Source organism: Chanodichthys erythropterus, chromosome 3 (assembly GCF_024489055.1).
Source record: "Chanodichthys erythropterus isolate Z2021 chromosome 3, ASM2448905v1, whole genome shotgun sequence".
In the NCBI taxonomy this organism is placed as follows: domain Eukaryota; kingdom Metazoa; phylum Chordata; class Actinopteri; order Cypriniformes; family Xenocyprididae; genus Chanodichthys; species Chanodichthys erythropterus.
The window spans coordinates 26,318,399-26,337,527 of NC_090223.1; the positions used below are offsets into that span (position 1 = coordinate 26,318,399).

Consider the following 19,129-nt stretch of genomic DNA (forward strand, 5'->3'; position numbering starts at 1 on the left):
AGCGACAGATTCTATTTACACTAGGTGAAAATAGCGACAGATTCTATTTACACTAGGTGAAAATAGCAACAGATTCTATTTACACTAGGTGAAAATAGCGACAGATTCTATTTACACTAGGTGAAAATAGCGACAGATTCTATTTGCACTAAGTGAAAATAGCGACAGATTCTATTTACACTAGGTGAAAATAGCGACAGATTCTATTTGCACTAAGTGAAAATAGCGACAGATTCTATTTACACTAGGTGAAAATAGCGACAGATTCTATTTACACTAGGTGAAAATAGCGACAGATTCTATTTGCACTAAGTGAAAATAGCGACAGATTCTATTTACACTAGGTGAAAATAGCGACAGATTCTATTTGCACTAAGTGAAAATAGCGACAGATTCTATTTACACTAGGTGAAAATAGCGACAGATTCTATTTGCACTAAGTGAAAATAGCGACAGATTCTATTTGCACTACGTGAAAATAGCGACAGATTCTATTTCAACTAGGTGAAAATAGCGACAGATTCTATTTGCACTAAGTAACAATAGCGACTGATTCTATTTACACTAGGTGAAAATAGCGACAGATTCTATTTGCACAAAGTGAAAATAGCGACAGATTCTATTTGCACTATGTGAAAATAGCGACAGATTCTATTTCAAGTAGGTGCAAATAGCGACAGATTCTATTTGCACTAAGTGAAAATAGCGACAGATTCTATTTACACTAGGTGAAAATAGCGACAGATTCTATTTGCACTACGTGAAAATAGCGACAGATTCTATCTACACTAGGTGAAAATAGCGACAGATTCTATTTGCACTACGTGAAAATAGCGACAGATTCTATTTCAACTAGGTGAAAATAGCGACAGATTCTATTTGCACTAAGTAACAATAGCGACCGATTATATTTACACTAGGTGAAAATAGCGACGATTATATTTACACTAGGTGAAAATAGCGACGATTATATTTCAACTAGGTGAAAATAGCGACAGATTCTATTTACACTAGGTGAAAATAGCGACAGATTCTATTTGCACTACGTGAACATAGCGACAGATTCTATTTACACTAGGTGAAAATAGCGACAGATTCTATTTCAACTAGGTGAAAATAGCGACAGATTCTATTTGAACTAAGTGAAAATAGCGACAGATTCTATTTACACTAGGTGAAAATAGCGACAGATTCTATTTGCACTAAGTGAAAATAGCGACAGATTCTATTTCAACTAGGTGAAAATAGCGACAGATTCTATTTGCACTAAGTGAAAATAGCGACAGATTCTATTTACATTAGGTGAAAATAGCAACAGATTCTATTTGCACTAAGTGAAAATAGCGACAGATTCTATTTACACTAGGTGAAAATAGCGACAAATTCTATTTACACTAGGTGAAAATAGCAACAGATTCTATTTACACTAGGTAAAAATAGCAACAGATTCTATTTGCACTAAGTGAAAATAGCGATAGATTCTATTTACACTAGGTGAAAATAGCGATTGATTCTATTTACACTAAGTAACAATAGTGACAGATTCTATTTGCACTAAGTGAAAACAGCGACAGATTCTATTTACACTAATTGAAAATAGCGACTGATTCCATTTGCACTACGTGAAAATAGCGACAGATTCTATTTCAACTAGGTGAAAATAGCGACAGATTCTATTTACACTAGGTGAAAATAGCGACAGATTCTATTTGCACTAAGTGACAATAGCAGCATTTTCTTAGCGATATGCTATTTTACACTAGGGGAAAATAGCTACAGATTACACCATGTAAAAGTATCAGTTCTTTGCAACAAGAGTAAATAGTAATTAGATGCCATCTATACTTTATATTGGTAGATACTATTTGCACCTCAGTATTTTTGCGCATTAACAGGATGCAATAATATAATAGAGTGTAAATTATTATATTTATTAAAATTATTAAATGGATGCTGCCTTATTGGTGTAAATAGACACTCCGTTTTTCCAGAAAATGAAAATACTGTCTTCATTCAGTTGCCCTTGTGTTGTTTCAAAAAAATGCTATTTTTCATTAAATGGGAAAAATAGATGATATGAAAGTGTCTGTCAGATTTTTTTTATGATCTAAAGAAATACAGGTATGGAACCACATGAGAGGGTGAGTAGCCTAAATGATTACAACATTTTTATTATTGGGTGAACTGTCCTTTTGGCCCTAATATGGAGAGTACAGAATATATTTTAATAATGACACCCAAGATTGAGTCCCACAAGTTAGTAAAATGACACAAAGGCTCCACCTGCTGACAACTGTTCTTTATTTACTACAAGTTACAAATCTGTCATTCTAAAATGTACACATAGCCTACACGAAGCAGAGATAAGTTTGGGGATTTTATTACTCTAAAACTAAAAAAAAAACAAAAAAAACGATATAATTTAAATTGTTAAGTATTTATACATCAGGGTTTATTTGGTTTTAGTAATTTATTAAAACTGTTTCGGGATATGATGACATATTACCATATAGCAGTTATTATAATGAGATTTATTCACATAGCGTTTATATAATTTTTACATTTAATAAAACGATGTTTGTCCAAAAACAAATGAAAAAGGTTTTCGTAGTCGGCAGGATTCGAACCTGCGCGGGGAGACCCCAATGGATTTCTAGTCCATCGCCTTAACCACTCGGCCACGACTACATGGAATGAGTACGGTTACCGTGATACTTTTGAACTAAACTACCCTACCTATCGATGAATTCATGATTGTTATTGTTGTAATAACGAGTTTCATTACGACTGTTTAGAAGAACTTCGCAAGACACACAAAGAAGCTCGATCGCAGAGTCGAGAGCGAGAACAGAATGTTTTGAGCGAAAAAAACGCATGATCTGCTTGGTTTGTAAACGGTAACGTTACACGAATACCACATATCTTTAACTGTTTGTATCTGTATTGTACAAAGTGTTACACACCAAAACGCTCATTCGCTCACTGAAGCCAACAGTACTTGAGCCGTATCATTTTATTGTTACATCTCAGATATATTCTCACACCTGGTTGCAATCCCAACATAACCATCAGAGGTCACTGTCACTCCAGTATTGAGTATCTTAATCTGAATTGTGTTTGGCACCTTTATAAATACTCTGGTCTCTGTTTAGACTGTTAAGAATAGCTTCATGTCTTTAGTGCTTCTTGTTCCAGTCCTGTGCGTTTTGGATTATGTCGACAGGGTTTGTTACCAAGCCACTTAACTGGTTTGGTATTTTTGATCCTGGATACAAGTATGCAGCACACTGCTTCTGGGTTATAATTCTGCCACATCCTTCATTGCTTTTAAATAGATGGACCAGACCAAGGGATCAGCAATGCAAATGGTTAACGTTAGATAATGTACACACACATACACACACACACACACACACACACACACACACACACACACACACACACACACACACACACACACACACACACACACACACAAACCTGAATCAATGTAAATAAGTGCAAATGAGGTTATGACCTCATGCCATCCCAGGCGTTTATGATGGGCAAAATGAGAACTCTGAAAGGAGTGAAACTAAAAGCATAAAAAACCACCAAGGACAGTGGAAGTGTTTATTTTCAATGTTGCAGTTCTGCCATTTCAAAAAGTGTTGCAACCAACAAGAAGGAAGACATTCTGTTGCCATTTGACAAGATAAGCATCAGTTATAGCTGCTTAAAACATATTTTACCTATGCATAAAGCATACACATACTTTATTTTTACCTGAAAAAGTTTTAACTTTTTTTTGTGTTGAGTGTAACGCATTACTAAGTAATTAATTACTGTAGAATTACTCTCTGTAATCTAACTGCAGTTACTTCTGACGTAATCGCATTAAATACTGTACATAGAACAATTCTATATAAAACAATAGTGGATTTAACATCAAAAGTTTTTAAATGTAACCTTCTCCCTTTAAACACTTTGGTCAGTTTAAGAATAATTTATGCATTTTTTTTATTATTTATTTGAAAGAATTAAAAGAGCAGTTTCATGTCAATCCTTGTATTGTTCAGCTGGTCGAGGTTGATATGGGGTTTAGAGAGTAATAAGCAATGCAATACTTTTTAGAGAGAGTAGTACAGTAATCTGAAGATGTAGATGCTACTTATTAATTACTTTATTATAGTAACCCAACACTGCTTTTATTTTTAAGGAAAAGTGTTGCATACACAATATATTCAACATATATTCAGTACTTTTTACATGGCTACACCATATATTTTTTAAATTAATTTATTAAATCAATTTTTTTTAGAAAACAGAATACATTTTTAAAACATATATATGCAACGTAAATGTACAGACAACATTTATGAGAGGTGCATGAGTTTTAACAAGATTTTTTATTTAATCCTTAATTCATTTAGGCCAAACGAAAGGTCCTTTGTGAAGTTCAGCATGAAAAATCAAATATGGTTATTACTTAGCACATATCCCAAGTGAAAAAAAGTACATCACAATAATGTACTTAAAGTGCTCTATTTTATAGAAAGAAAGAAAGAAAGAAAGAAAGAAAGAAAGAAAGAACAAACTTTTACACCTGGGATGAGTAAGAAAGAAAGAAAGAAAGAAAGAAAGAAAGAACAAACTTTTACACCTGGGATGAGTAAGAAAGAAAGAAAGAAAGAAAGAAAGAAAGAAAGAAAGAAAGAAAGAAAGAAAGAACAAACTTTTCCACCTGGGATGAGTAAGAAAGAAAGAAAGAAAGAAAGAAAGAAAGAAAGAAAGAACAAACTTTTCCACCTGGGATGAGTAAGAAAGAAAGAAAGAAAGAAAGAAAGAAAGAAAGAAAGAAAGAAAGAACAAACTTTTCCACCTGGGATGAGTAAGAAAGAAAGAAAGAAAGAAAGAAAGAAAGAAAGAAAGAAAGAAAGAAAGAACAAACTTTTCCACCTGGGATGAGTAAGAAAGAAAGAAAGAAAGAAAGAAAGAAAGAAAGAAAGAAAGAAAGAAAGAAAGAAAGAAAGAAAGAAAGAACAAACTTTTCCACCTGGGATGAGTAAGAAAGAAAGAAAGAAAGAAAGACAGAACAAACTTTTACACCTGGGATGAGTAAGAAAGAAAGAAAGAAAGAAAGAAAGAAAGAAAGAAAGAAAGAAAGAAAGAACTTTTTCCACCTGGGATGAGTAAGAAAGAAAGAAAGAAAGAAAGAAAGAAAGAAAGAAAGAAAGAAAGAAAGAAAGAACAAACTTTTACACCTAGGATGAGTAAGTAAGAAAGAAAGAAAGAAAGAAGGAAAGAAAGCAAGAAAGAAAGAAAGAAAGAAAGAAAGAACTTTTCCACCTGGGATGAGTAAGAAAGAAATAAAGAAAGAAATAAAGAAAGAAATAAAGAAAGAAATAAAGAAAGAAATAAAGAAAGAAATAAAGAAAGAAATAAAGAAAGGGGGGGGGGGGGCGGGACAGGAAACATTTTATTTTTTTATTTTAATGATGTTTTGCAATATCAAGACCAGCTTATTTGATTCAGTCCCCTTCTCTCAGATCAGTCTTCTCCTGTCATCCCTCCATCTCCATGAACCGACAGAAGTTCACACGTAGAAGAAAATGGAGAGCAGATGACAAGCGCCACTGCCTCAGAACACCACCAAAACCACCAAATCTCCACGAAGAGGCACATTTCCACGTGCTTAAGGGCCTAATGATAGTAAAACGAGCTCTGGAAGCGTGTTGACAATCGCAAAATACAACAAACATCGTGCTGAAAGCGGCCAGCGTTGAGTCGGAGCGCCGGTCACGTGACTCCAGCACAGGCCTGCTTGTCTGTTGTCAGCGGACGGAGAGGGAGGAAAGAACATGGCGGCTGCGAGCGACCTGAAGCGGGGCGCCGGGCGTTCGTTTTAAGCTTTCTCGCGTTAACCGAGACCGGGGCTCCGCGGGACTAGTGCATCCTCACCTGCACGGGATCAACTTTGCGGTGGTGCCCGAAATTCCGGGTTTGGTGCGTGTAAAGTGCAGGCAAAACGCGAAACTGAAGAGAATAGATTTTTATCCATAATGAGGGGGAGACGAGGCAGGCCGCCCAAAGCGCAGCTGGTGCAGGAGCCCTCAACGGGGCCGGTGCGCGGGCTGAGACCCCGCCGGGGCTTGCGAGCGAAGGTGAAAGTTACCTGCGATGATGATTATGTCACCCCTAAACGAGGGACCCATCATCATTCAACACGAGGCCGAAGAAAAGCGCGATCCGCGGCATCGAGGGGCAGAGGAAGAGGCAGGGGAACGGCCAGAGGTAGGGGGCGGCGGAGCACCGCGAGCGGGGTGGTTTACGACGACCACGAGAGCGATGAAGATGATGAAGATGCGGTTAGTTTGAGATCAGAGGAGGAAGAATTCATCGAGGAGCCTCTGACGGATGAAGAGGAGGAGGAAGAAGATGAGGAGGAGGCCATCAACGACGAGTCCGACTACCTGGAGGAACTGGACGAATTGGAGGAAGACGATGCGAGTTACTGCACGGAGAGCAGCCACGGCAGCAACGCAGGTACGGTCGATCTCACGAGCGTCTGATCCGTGTGCTGTAACGAGCGCGGAGGAAACTCAAACCATCGCTCTTTTGTGGACCAAAACACTCAAAATGGATCCTGGTGCTCTTCTATGCTGGCAAAGGCCGCGGGTTTAGCATGTAGCTTTAGCGCGATAGTCATTTATTGTGATGGAATTGTGATTGCGAGATGTTATTAAGATATAAAAAGCTTTAGAATTAAATATTTAACTTAAATATTCGTATATAGCAATAAAGAAATGTTTTAATATAAACAAAGTTAGCTTCACTCGTCAATTATGTATTTGCTAACGTTAGCCTGTTAGCGTATTAAATCCAGACACACTGCATGTGTTTTAAATACTATTAAATCACCCTTTCTTGTTGTTTGACTATATTTAAAAGGGTTAAGACTGTAACGGGATCAGTTTTTAGTCTCGTACACAAGCGCAGGAAAAGTTAGTTAGCCCATCATCTTGCTAAGTTAATTGATTACGCGCTGATAAGATAATTTATTAATAAAATGATCTGCATATTCCATAAACTTGATTAAAGTACGGTCATATTTAGGTGTTTTACTTACTATCCACTCTCATTTGCATGAGGCTATGGCTGTCTGACTGGTGTTTTTGGAGCACGTAGCCAAAGCTGAAGTGCAGCTAATGACAGGGCAGCATGCGGCCGATTGTTTTGAAATCCAGCGCCAGTCCCGATGCACCTGACGCGGGGAGGAAGTTTAATTTCGACCCGCTACTGTGTCACGCTCACACATGACGTCATAATGCCATTTATGATGTAGCTTGTGAAGGTTTTGGTGCTGCTGTAATGATTTACCCGCCTTATGAGAGGCAATTAGGCTTAAAATATTTCTCGAGTGATGGTTGATGTGTTAAATATGAATTTGCTTTCTATTTCTAAAATTCAATTTACTCCTGTGATGCAAAGCTGGATTTTCAGCATCATTACTCCAGTCTTCAGTCACAGTGTCACATGATCCTTCTAAAAGGCTGATTTGGTGCTAAAGAAACCTTTCTTATTGTTATCGGTGTTGAAAATAGTCGTGCTGATTAATATTTTTGTGGAAACCAATTTTCAGGATTCTTTAATGAATGAAAACGTTTAAAAGAAAGACGTTTATGATGTTACAAATCTATTATAAATATCTTTATTGTCACTTTTGATCAATTTAATGCAACTTTGCTGAATAAAAGCATCAATTTCTTTCCCAATAAACCTGACCGCAAACTTGAGCAGTGCTGTGAATATTAAATATATAAAAGTTTTTTTGCAGAAATTAAAATATATTTTTATATAAATTAAGTATACCATATGCAGATTTCTGTTTTGTTGCCTCCATTATTTATTTATTTTTTTATTAAAACATTTAGATGCTGAAATCCTGTACATGCATTAAATACAAGATTCAGCTGCTTCAAATGTAATATTTTCCTTTGGGAATCCTAAATATTAACTGTTGGTTTAAAGGATTAGTTCACTTTCAAATAAACTTTTCCTGATAATTTACTCACCCCCATGTCATCCAAGATATTCATGTCTTTCTTTCTTCAGTTGAATAGAAATGAAGGTTTTTGATGAAAACATTCCAGGATTATTCTCCTTATAGTGGACTTCAATGGCCTCCAAAAGGTTGAAGGTCAAAATTACAGTTTCAGTGCAGCTTCAAAGGGCTTTAAACGATACCAGACGAGGAATAAGGGTCTTATCTAGCGAAACAATCGGTCACTTTCGGAAAAAAAATACAACTGTATATGTTTTATGAACACAGATTATCTCCTTGCACGTGCTTCTGCTTTCCGCATTCTTCAAAAAGCTTATGCTGTATGTCCTACGCCTTCCCTATTCAACTTACGGAAAAAAATAAACTGGCGGCATTTGGCGGAAACCCTTGGAAGGTGATAATTTGTGTTTATAAAGCATATACAGTTGTATTTTTTTCGAAAATGACCGATCGATTCACTAGATAAGACTCTTATTCCTTGTCTGGTATTGTTTAAAGCACTTTGAAGCTGCACTGAAACTGTAATTTTGACCTTCAACCGTTTGGAGACCATTGAAGTCCACTAAAAGGAGAATAATCCTGGAATGGTTTCATCAAAAACCTTCATTTCTTTTCAACTGAAGAAAGATAGACATGAATATCTTGGATGACATGGGGGGTGAGTAAATTATCAGGAAAGGGGGGTGGGGGTGGACTGATCATTTTTAATGCACGTTATTACAAATGGACTCTAACATGACATCCTCTCTCATTTTTAAACAAACAAAAATAATAATAATAAAATTGCATTGGGACTTTGTTTTCCTCCTTGAAAAATTCATGTTGTCTTCAATTTGTTGGTCATTAGAGCAGTCAATTCCAGCAATCAAAACTGATTCTGATTCTTTCTGTTTTAGTAGGTCGTAAAAGGCCAAGACCAAGGCGACCACCTTCTCCTATTCTGGAGCAGAAGGAGATTCCTCTTCTGGAGCTGCCCAGTTCCTCCGAGGACCTTCTCATTCCCAACGAGCAGCTACTCAATGCGTCGGCTATTTATGAGGTCCTTCGCAGTTTCTGCACCGTCTTGCGTCTCTCTCCGTTCCGTTTCGAGGACTTCTGCGCTGCTCTGGTCGGACAGGAGCAGTGCACGCTGATGGCGGAGACGCACATCTGTCTGCTGAAGGCCATTTTACGGGAGGAAGACACCTCCAACACCACTTTCGGACCCGCGGACCTCAAGGACAGCATCAACTCCACACTCTACTTCATTGACGGTATGACTTGGCCGGAAGTGGTGCGTTCATACTGCGAAAGCGACCCCGAGTATCACCACGTGCTCCCTGACCTGGAGGGCGAAGACTATCCGTTCAGCCCTTTGGAGAGCAAAGTCAAGGTCTTGCAGTTCCTGGTGGACCAATTCCTCACCACTAACCTCGCCCGTGAGGAGCTCATGTCCGAGGGGGTCGTTCAGTACGACGACCATTGCCGGGTTTGCCACAGGCTCGGCGACCTCCTGTGCTGCGAGACCTGCTCGGCCGTGTATCACCTGGAGTGCGTCAAGCCTCCCCTGGAGGAGGTGCCTGAGGACGAATGGCAGTGTGAGATTTGTGTGGCACACAAAGTGCCCGGCGTAACAGACTGTCTGACAGAGTTCCAGAAGAGCCGGCCGTACATCCGGCAAGAGCCCATTGGTTACGACCGACATCAAAGAAAATACTGGTTTCTCAACAGGAGGATCGTTGTGTGAGTATTTGCAGTATATAATACAAATTGCCGAGGATTTGGTGCAAATTTAAATTTTTGACATTTAAAAAGCCATTTTTAAATGCTCACTTTCAAGTAGTTTCATTATTGACCCGGGGTTACACTTTATTTGATAACACTTTATTTTTTCAGTGACATTGTTACATATGCTACATGTAGTTACGGTAGTAATAACTATAAATTATGCATAATTATATGCAACTAACCCTAAACCATGCTCTAACTCTATAGTAAGTACATGTAGTTAATAAATATTACTCAGTACTTGAATGTATAATTACAGTGTAACAAAGGCACCTTAACATAAAGTGTAATCCTTTATTTTAAGGTGTCTGTTTTACGGTGTAATTATACATATAAGCACTGAGTAATAATAATTAACAACATGTACGTACTTGAGGTTTAGGGTTAGGGCATGGTTTAGTGTTAGTTGCATGTAATTATATATATTTTATAGTTATTACTATAGTAACTACATGTAATATGTGTAACAAGGACACTATAAAATAAAGTGTTACCCAATAAGGTCTCATTTATTAACCCAAGTTAATCCATTAACTATCATCAACTAACAATAGGCAATATATTTTTTACAGCATTTGTAAATGTTAGTTAATAAGCATGTTCATGTTTGTTCACAGTGCATTAACTAGTGCTAACAGATACATTTGAACATTAGAACATTTGATCTTAAAAATGTATTGGTAAATGTTACAATTATCATTAAGATTAATAAATGCGGTGGAAGTATTGTTTATTGTTAGTTTGCACGATACAGAAAATAACATTGAACTTAAATGTGATTACCACGTACATGAGATTCTTAGTGCGATTATGAAATCGCAAAAGCTGTGATTATTTTATTTATTTTTATGTGCAGCTTGTCAATGAAGTATGGCTCCAAATGCTAATCCATCTGAAAGCACTGCGAGTTTGAGTCACTTGTAATGTACATTTGAAAAAGCGACATGCTTTACTCAGTACAAACATCTTTCCAGACATGAGAAGCATTTATTAACATTTTGTCCAACAAAAGACAACATTTAAATATAGCTGCAGGCAGTGATGACGGGCCCAAGCCCGGTGGCATTGCCAACCCTGTGGCTTCAGGGCAACCGTGCACAGCGGGCTATAGGCATGTAAACATAAAGTGACTATGTCACAGTCATTTGAATACACCATATATATACTTCAGCAGTTGGTGCCCATATGATCACAAACCACAACAGCCACATCCATGAGATCGTTTAAATTTAGATGAATTTCATGTCATAGAACATCATAGGTCAATTTCAGATGAGTGCAGAATACTGTCCTAATCTGCCATGTCTGTGTTTTTCTCAGAAAAAAATTCCAGAGCAAATTACATACTGTTATTTGTGCAAATTCACTCTGAGTACTCTGAGAAATCTAATCCAGCCTTAATGCGAATGTCTGTGATTGCTTATGTTATGTATTATCCTAACACTTCTCTTCATGTGTTTTTTGACCTACCTGAGCTATGGTTTGTGACCAAAGGTTTTAGTAATGAAATTTGGGTAAGTGGGTATTTGAACTCGCAAAACTCATGAGGGTGTAATGTTTACAGGCTATGAAGAAAGTTTCTTCAACAAGCAACCCTCCAAAACTATTTCAGACAAAACTTCCAATTTTTTGCTGTTTCGGCTGAATATTTTCAGTTGCCAAAATATAACATTTCAGCCTAGCTTTTCTGAAAAAGTGAAAAAATATAGGATAACACTTTATTTTGCAGTGTCCTAGTTTCATATGTAATTAATGTAGTGATAACAGTAAATTATGCATAATTACTTCCAACACCAAAAACCAAACCCTAATCCTCCTAACCCTATAGTAAGTACATGCTGTGCATTGATATTACTCAGTACTTCAATGTACCATTACATGGTTACAAGGACACCTTAACATAAAGTGTAACCAAATATGGTTAAAAGTTCATAAAGTGACTGTGTTTAATGTATGTAACCTGAACCGTTTCAGAGAGGAAGATGGCGAGGATGAAAATAAACAGACCTGGTACTACAGCACTAAAGTCCAGCTCGGGGAGCTGTTGGAGGTTCTGGATAAAGGGTTCTGGGAGAATGATCTCTGCTCTGTGCTGGAGGAGATGAGAGAGGAGATCCACACTCACATGGACATTACAGAGGAGCTCACTAACAAGGCCCGTGGGAATAACAAGGCATACCTCACCGTTGCCAATGGTAAGAAAATATATAAATCAAAGCTCATATATATCATTTTTATTAACTTCTTTGACAATACACATTCCTTTGGATGTGCAAAGTGAGACAACCACAAACTTGATAAGTTTGTTTACTTGACGGTGTGTGTGTTTTTTTTGTTTTTTTTTGGGGACAGACATTGAATTTTTTCTTAATTATTCTTGTAGGATTTACCCACAATAAAATGCATTTAAAGTGTTTTTTTTTTATTGTCACAGAGATTAAAATACTATTTTTTTTTTTCTTCCATTATGTGCAAGGATGAAATAAAGTTTGTTTCTTCCAATTTTTTTAATGTAAAAAAAAATGCTGATATCCTGTTCATGTTTATTAAATGCGTATTTCTTTAGGGAATCATGAATATTAGTTGTCATTTTAATACAGCATACATAACCACTTAACATTATGTTCCTCATTGTCTGATTTCTGAGTTAAGTTTTTAAGCAGATGCCTGATCATTCCTGATGTCTGCCTAACTGATTGACTTATTTATGGACACACATGTTGTCTGAATCAACATGATTTTTTTTTTGGAAACTGGTCATTTTAGCAACCCACACTCATTTTTCCCTTTTTCTAAATAGGACATGAGTCTGCTGGTCTCGTTTGCTCTGTGGAAGGACTTATTTCATTTCTTTAAGTTAAGCCTTCGGCTTTCTTGTATGGAAATGACAGAAGTTGTTTTCCTTACGTATATGGGCATTTTTTTGAAGTATTATATATAATGACAGATTACGTTTGAAATGCTAAATATTTGCATTTTTGCATTATTATTATTAATATTTTTATTCTATATCATTTAAATTTTTTCCAGGCATGCAACAAGAAGTAGCCATATGTAAAGTACGAAATGAAATAACATGAATGGATGGGGGAGAGGGGGGAAAAAATATCTATATATATGTCACTCTATGCTCTGGAAGGATGTTTGCAACCCAATAAAAAAAAAAAAAAAAAATATATATATATATATATATATATATATATATATATATATATATATATATATATATATAATATTAATTTTTTTTACTACATTGGGTTGCAACATCCTTCCAGAGCATACAATGGATGTCTGAATCAATAGTAGTTAATTTGAAGGAATACAAAATAATAAATTTGGATGTAATTCAAATGACTCTAAGGTGTATTTCTGCTCAGCTATTTTTAGCAGTGCAAAATTGCTCCACCTGCACTAGAGTGAGATTAATCTCGTAAAGGTTTTGTGGGCAAGAATTTCACAAGCTGCAGAAGTTTCATACATAGCTTTTGCTTCCTGCATGCAAACTACTTCATGTGGTACTTTGAATGCATAGTCGGGACAGATACGTTTCAAGTAGTTATTTTTCAAAACTTACAAATAACTTGTAGGCCATTGTATGTCAGTGATTAACCAGCTTATCACGTTGACATATCTTTAGGCTTATGAAATGTTGATCTCATTTGATGTTAATAGGAATTAGGAATGGATTTGTTTAGAGAAACATATTGGACAGCTGTTGAGGTGTTTCTGTATTGTAAGTGGCTGAGATCTTGAGAAAATCTTTATGCATTTTCTACAGATGTGATCCTGGACCGCCTGAAGACCAAGCAGGAAGCGGAGCTCGAGGAGGTGAAGCGACGGGCAGCGGAGGAGGCTGAGAGGGCCAGACAGGAGTTGAAATCAGGATCTGGTGAACCAGCTGTGAACGATCAAATGAACTCGAACGGATCGTGTCCACAACAAGACTCCAGTAATGGGAATGCGATGAATGAGCAAACTTCTGCAGATGGTCAGATATCTTTTTATGCCTCTCTTAGTTGTGTTTACATGATTTTGATGTCAGTTTTAATTGCAAGTGCATATTTCTAATTGAAGTAATTAGGGCTGACTGATATATGGCATGTGATTGTCACACGCATTTCATCAGTAAAGCCAGATGAATCGCCTTCGATATTGAACGTGATATTGCGTGGCTTGTCAGTGAACTACGGCTCTGTCTATTAAATGCCGCTCCATTTGAAAGCAGGTGATGGTGATTTAGCGGTAATCAGGGAACCGGCTTTACTGACGAAATGGCACGTGACAATCGCGTGCGATATATCGGTCAGCCCTAGAAGTAATTCAGGCACACTTGTGATTTGGGATCTGTTTAGTAACAATTACATTTTGTACTTTACTTTTTTTTTTTATTTAATCTTTTTACATTTACATTCATCATCTTCAATATATTCCCAAAATGTTAAAATTACATTTATAATTTACAAGAGTCCCACTGTCATTACAAACCTGGAAATATCAGGAAATTTACTTTTTTTTTTAGGCCTGAAAAAAAAAAAAAAAATTCTGAATTTCTATAATGAATTTCCTTTTTTTTCCCTCTAAGTTTTACTCTACCCCTATATTATTATTATTATTAATATTTATTAAGATATTACTCTTGTGTAGACATATTTTATACTTGATTGCAAGCCATAGTGATATTGTTTTGAGTCTGTTCTTTGATGAACTGGTGGTGAGTGATTCATTCGCAAATCGATCTGAATCAAAGCAATTTGTGCAAATACACTACCGTCCAAAAGTTTGGGGACAGTAAGATTTGTTTTAAGAAATAATACTGTCTTTTATCAAGCAAGAATGTATTAATTTACTCAAAAGTAAAGACATTTATAATGTCACAAAAGTTTTCTGTTTGGAATAAATGCTGTTTTGTTTGAAATTTCTAATCATCAAAGAATCCTGAAAAAAATGCATCACAGTTTCCACAAAAAATTAATCCGCACAATTGTTTTTAACATTGACAAATAATCAGAAATGTTTCTTGAGCATCAAACAGCATATTATAATTTCTGAAGGATCATGTGACAATGATTTTCACAATATATTTAATTTTAAAAAATTGTAATTATTACTTTTACTGTATTTTTGATCAAATAAATGTGACCTTAGTGAGCATAAGGGATGTCTTTCAGAAACATTGAAAACTTTCACCAAACCCAAACTTTGTTTCTACTTTCTACTAATCAAAATTGACTAGACAGGCCATGTAAACAATTTTGCAATTCATTAGTCAAAACATTTGGAAAGCCTGGATTTAAAATGTTTGTGAATCAATCCACTCTTTTTTTAAAAGCTTTTCAGCTCTTTGTATGCACATGTGATGCACAGAATTCAATGCAGGACTTGTAGTATGTGGTAGTCTTGGCTCTTCTCAAATAAAAAAACAAAAAAATAAGGCTCTAATCCTCCTAATTTGCATTTGAAAATCTTGTTATCGTTTAAACACTAAACCTGGTCTCTTTTTTTTAAATTTCAGCTTCAGTCTCAGCTGTCCCAGTTGATGAGGTGGGCAGCACCAATGTTCCTGAGCTCGCGGTATCCAGCTCAGCCATTCCGCCTAAAACTGACTCCCAGAATCCCACAGGGAATGCTGTGACATCATCTTCCAGTGGTGAGGAGGCAGGGGAAGGGACTGATGGGGTGAAAGAGTTGGCAGGTACAGTGGGTTCTTTTCACAATGTTCAAGTCACATGCTTCTTTTATACAAAGACTGTCCTAGCTAGTTAGTTGCTGTTAATTTCCAAGCTAGGAACAGATCTTCCATTTTCTTGTTCTGAAACAAAGACCCTCCTGGCACAAGAGACCACCTACTTTGCCCAGCAAACTTTGCTCAACAGTGCCATCTATAGAGCAGCACTGGATCTTTGCCATCATCTTTGGTACATGTTTACTGAGAGTATAGAGCCTGTGAATTAGATTTAACAAAATGTATAATGCTATGCTGATATGTACTGCAGTGTTAAAGCTTTACTACAATATTATTTTGGTTGTGGTTAGAGTGAAATGCTAGTGTACTACATACTGTTCTGTATACTTGATACTGCCTACTATTTTTTTTTTTTTTTTGCGTATTATGGTAGTGTTCTTGCTCAACATGGCCATTACTGATGTATCTCCTGTATCTTCTGTCACTGTTTCTCCTTCAGATAAGAGCTCGGAGCCTGCAGCTCACGGTGATGGTGATTCTGTACTAGAGACTGAACCTGCACAGACAGTGGATGAGAACAGCTGCAGCAGTCATTTCTCCATTTCTGAATGCTTGCGAGGTCCAGAAGAGCCTGACCTGGTGGACCGATCCTCACAGTCTTCTCTCAACAGCCAGGATGAAACAGGTTTCTATGCACCTACATAAACACACACAGAGTATATTTTTAATTTGTTATATGTGTTTTATTTATTATAAACACACACTCGACTGTTCAAAAGTTTGTTTTTTTTTATATTATTTTTTATTTTTATTTTTAGGTGAGGGTAAAGCTAACGGAGATAGTGCAAAGACAGGATCTTCACGCATGATTACACGACTCCGGAACCCTGATAGCAAGCTAAGTCAACGCAAGGTCATGCAGGACAAAGATGGCAGCTCTCAGGATGGTAGCAGAGCACTTAAAGAGGTGAGACTGTTGACTTTATTAATAGTGACAGATGACATCTTGTATAGAGGATGTTGATGCTTTGATGACGAAAGAGATTTGCAAAGGCATGAATCAATATTACTATATCATCATATCAAGCAAATTGTACCATAGGTCTTCAAGAAAAAAATACATAGTTGCTTTGAAATGTACATATTACACTGTAAAATTTATAAATCAAATCTGTTAATCATGTTAACGATATTTCAGACTCCCCCATTGTCGTCATTTGGCTCCTTTAAGAGAGATTCAAACAAGAGCAGTGGCTTTTTCAAACTGGGCCAGGAGGGTAAATTTCGAGTCTACCACAACCAGTACAGCACTAACACACTTGCCCTGAACAAGCACCAACACCGTGAGGACCATGACAAACGCAGACATCTTTCCCACAAGTTCTGCATGACCCCTGCTGGTGAGTTCAAGTGGAACGGATCGCTGTATGGCTCGAAAGCCCTGACTGTGTCTACGTTGAGATTAACCATCATTCAGCTGGAGAACAATGTCCCTGCTCCGTTCTTGCATCCCAACTGGGCATCACACAGGTGAAAGTCTCACAAGTACCAGGAGGACTTGTTTTTATTTTAAATGTGCTAAAGTTTCAGAGAAGAAGTTTAACCATGTCATCCTGTGACCTTTTCCATTGCTGTAGGTCAAACTGGATAAAGGCTGTCCAAATGTGCAGCAAGGCGAGAGAGTTTGCGTTAGCTTTGGCCATTCTAGAGTGTGCAATCAAGCCAGTGGTCATGCTCCCTATGTGGAAGGATTCTCTCGGTCACACAAGGTCAGTTTATTAATACAAATATTAAAACATACTTTTGATGCTTTGAGTTTGAGTTTATACTGAATTTATACTACGAATGCAATATGGTGACTCCCAATGCGAGTGCAGTCAGTGAAGCTCACATAGAGCTGGATAGGATGGAAAATATAAAAAATATAGATAACAACCAACAGTTTAGAAACTTGGCGACCTCCTTCAATTTCATTGCCTTGAGTTTTGAATGCTGCTTTATTTATGGCGTCTGATGCTATAGCTGTTTTGAAAGTCTTCCTATAGTAGCAGTCATTACAAAGCTTTTAAAAGTATAAAATAGTTAAAGTGCACATGTAAAAGTATTATACAAACATCAAAAAGCATAAAAGTTGTAGTTTGAAGGTCATACAGGCCAGACAGATAAATACATAGATGAGCTGTTTAAAGTGTTTGTGATTTAAATTTGAGTTTGAAATTGAGGAGGGAGGTTGAAAACATTGTCAATTTTCATTTGTGGGATTTTTAGAGATATTATAAATTAGATATGTTATATTAAAAAATATTAAATATATATGATAAAAAATAAATAAGCTAAATCAATCAGAATAGGCTAAAGGATTGTGCCGAGTTTGGTGGATGAGGAAATCTATGGGATTTTGGGCTTGTTTGATATTCTGCAAAGAAAAAAATGTCAGATCAGTAAGTAAAGTCATAATAACCCAAGTCATGTCTGGTCTGTGTTTGGTGGATGTAGCTTGAAAGCTTTAGAAGGATTTGCAGTCAAAAAGGGCTTAGGGATTTTGTAAAAAAAAAACAAAAACAAAACAATAGCAGTATGTTGGCTTCGTTAAGCCAGCGTAATTGTCATGTGCGGTTTATGGGAAATTAAATGCTTTTTTGCATGTGTGGATAAGAATACCTTAATCCAGTAATATATTTTTGCACATTGTTGCTTCTCAACACAAAAGCGTCCAGAAATGGTGGAATGCCTCAAATGCTGGAGGCTTTCCAAAAATGTACAATAAGTCACCTTTATGTCCCAGTTTTGGTGAACTTTCTCTTTATTTTTTTGTGCTTCATCTTTCCGCAGGCTTCATCGCATGACCTCTGTTGAGCGGGAAGAGAAGGAGAAGGTGAAAAAGAGAGAGAAAAAACTAGAAGATGAAGAGACTATGCAGCAGGCCACATGGGTGAAGTACACTTTCCCCATCAAACACCAGGTACATCTGAACACTTGCCAGCTGAGCATTTTATTTGAACATTTTAGGAAATAACGGCTTCAGCATTTGAGCTAAAGGCATTCAGTAACTGTTCAAACATATTCTGTAGGTGTGGAAGCAGAAAGGTGAGGAGTACAGAGTAACTGGGTATGGAGGCTGGAGCTGGGTGAGTAAGACGCATGTCCATCGCTTTTTCCCAAAACTACCTGGAAACACCAACGTCAATTACCGGAAAGCACTTGAGGGTATGTTGTTTGCTAGCACGGAATACTACAAAATGTAATTGTAAATTCTGGGAAATAAAAAAGTATTATTTTTGGGCAGAATTCATTTGATAAAACATTTTTTTTCAGCAGCTAAAACTGGAATGGACAATCAGGCATCTCTTTCAGAAACACCAAAAACTTTGGTTAAAACAGATGAAATTTCATCTGAAAATGTGCCTGAAAAGGATAACTTCCAGGACACATCACTGGATTCTTCTGAAGAAAAGCTATCTGTGGAGAAAGATCATGTGTTAAAAGTTGAAGAACAAAATGAAGAAAAGGAGAATGAAACTGTTACAGAGAAGTGTGATGAAAAAAATGGATCGGTAGAACAAATGGACACCAGCACTCCCAACTCTGTAAATGAGGAAAAAGGTATTTGCAAAGTTTAATCATTTTCACAGCCC

The 19,129-nt window shown here is 36.8% G+C and overlaps 1 protein-coding gene and 1 non-coding gene across 10 annotated transcripts in view; one reads left to right on the forward strand and one right to left on the reverse strand.

The window, feature by feature from the left end:
• Positions 1-2,606: 2,606 nt before the first annotated feature.
• Positions 2,607-2,688, reverse strand: trnas-aga (transfer RNA serine (anticodon AGA)). Its single transcript has one exon. It is a non-coding gene; the product is annotated as a tRNA-Ser (tRNA).
• A 2,904-nt stretch (positions 2,689-5,592) lies between these two features.
• Positions 5,593-19,129, forward strand: part of bptf (bromodomain PHD finger transcription factor) — a 34,890-nt gene continuing 21,353 nt past the window's right edge. For 5 of the 9 annotated variants that reach the window (XM_067381524.1, XM_067381521.1, XM_067381528.1 and 2 more), the window contains exons 1-12: positions 5,593-6,525; positions 8,941-9,766; positions 11,786-12,006; positions 13,590-13,799; positions 15,324-15,503; positions 15,994-16,179; positions 16,313-16,461; positions 16,693-17,024; positions 17,132-17,263; positions 18,327-18,456; positions 18,566-18,701; positions 18,810-19,097. In XM_067381524.1, coding sequence (XP_067237625.1) covers positions 6,042-6,525; positions 8,941-9,766; positions 11,786-12,006; positions 13,590-13,799; positions 15,324-15,503; positions 15,994-16,179; positions 16,313-16,461; positions 16,693-17,024; positions 17,132-17,263; positions 18,327-18,456; positions 18,566-18,701; positions 18,810-19,097 — 3,274 coding nt within the window. In that variant the 5' untranslated portion in view covers positions 5,593-6,041. The remainder of the gene's footprint in view (positions 6,526-8,940; positions 9,767-11,785; positions 12,007-13,589; positions 13,800-15,323; positions 15,504-15,993; positions 16,180-16,312; positions 16,462-16,692; positions 17,025-17,131; positions 17,264-18,326; positions 18,457-18,565; positions 18,702-18,809; positions 19,098-19,129) is intronic. The other 4 variants (XM_067381522.1, XM_067381530.1, XM_067381523.1 and 1 more) reach the window with 3 other exon arrangements.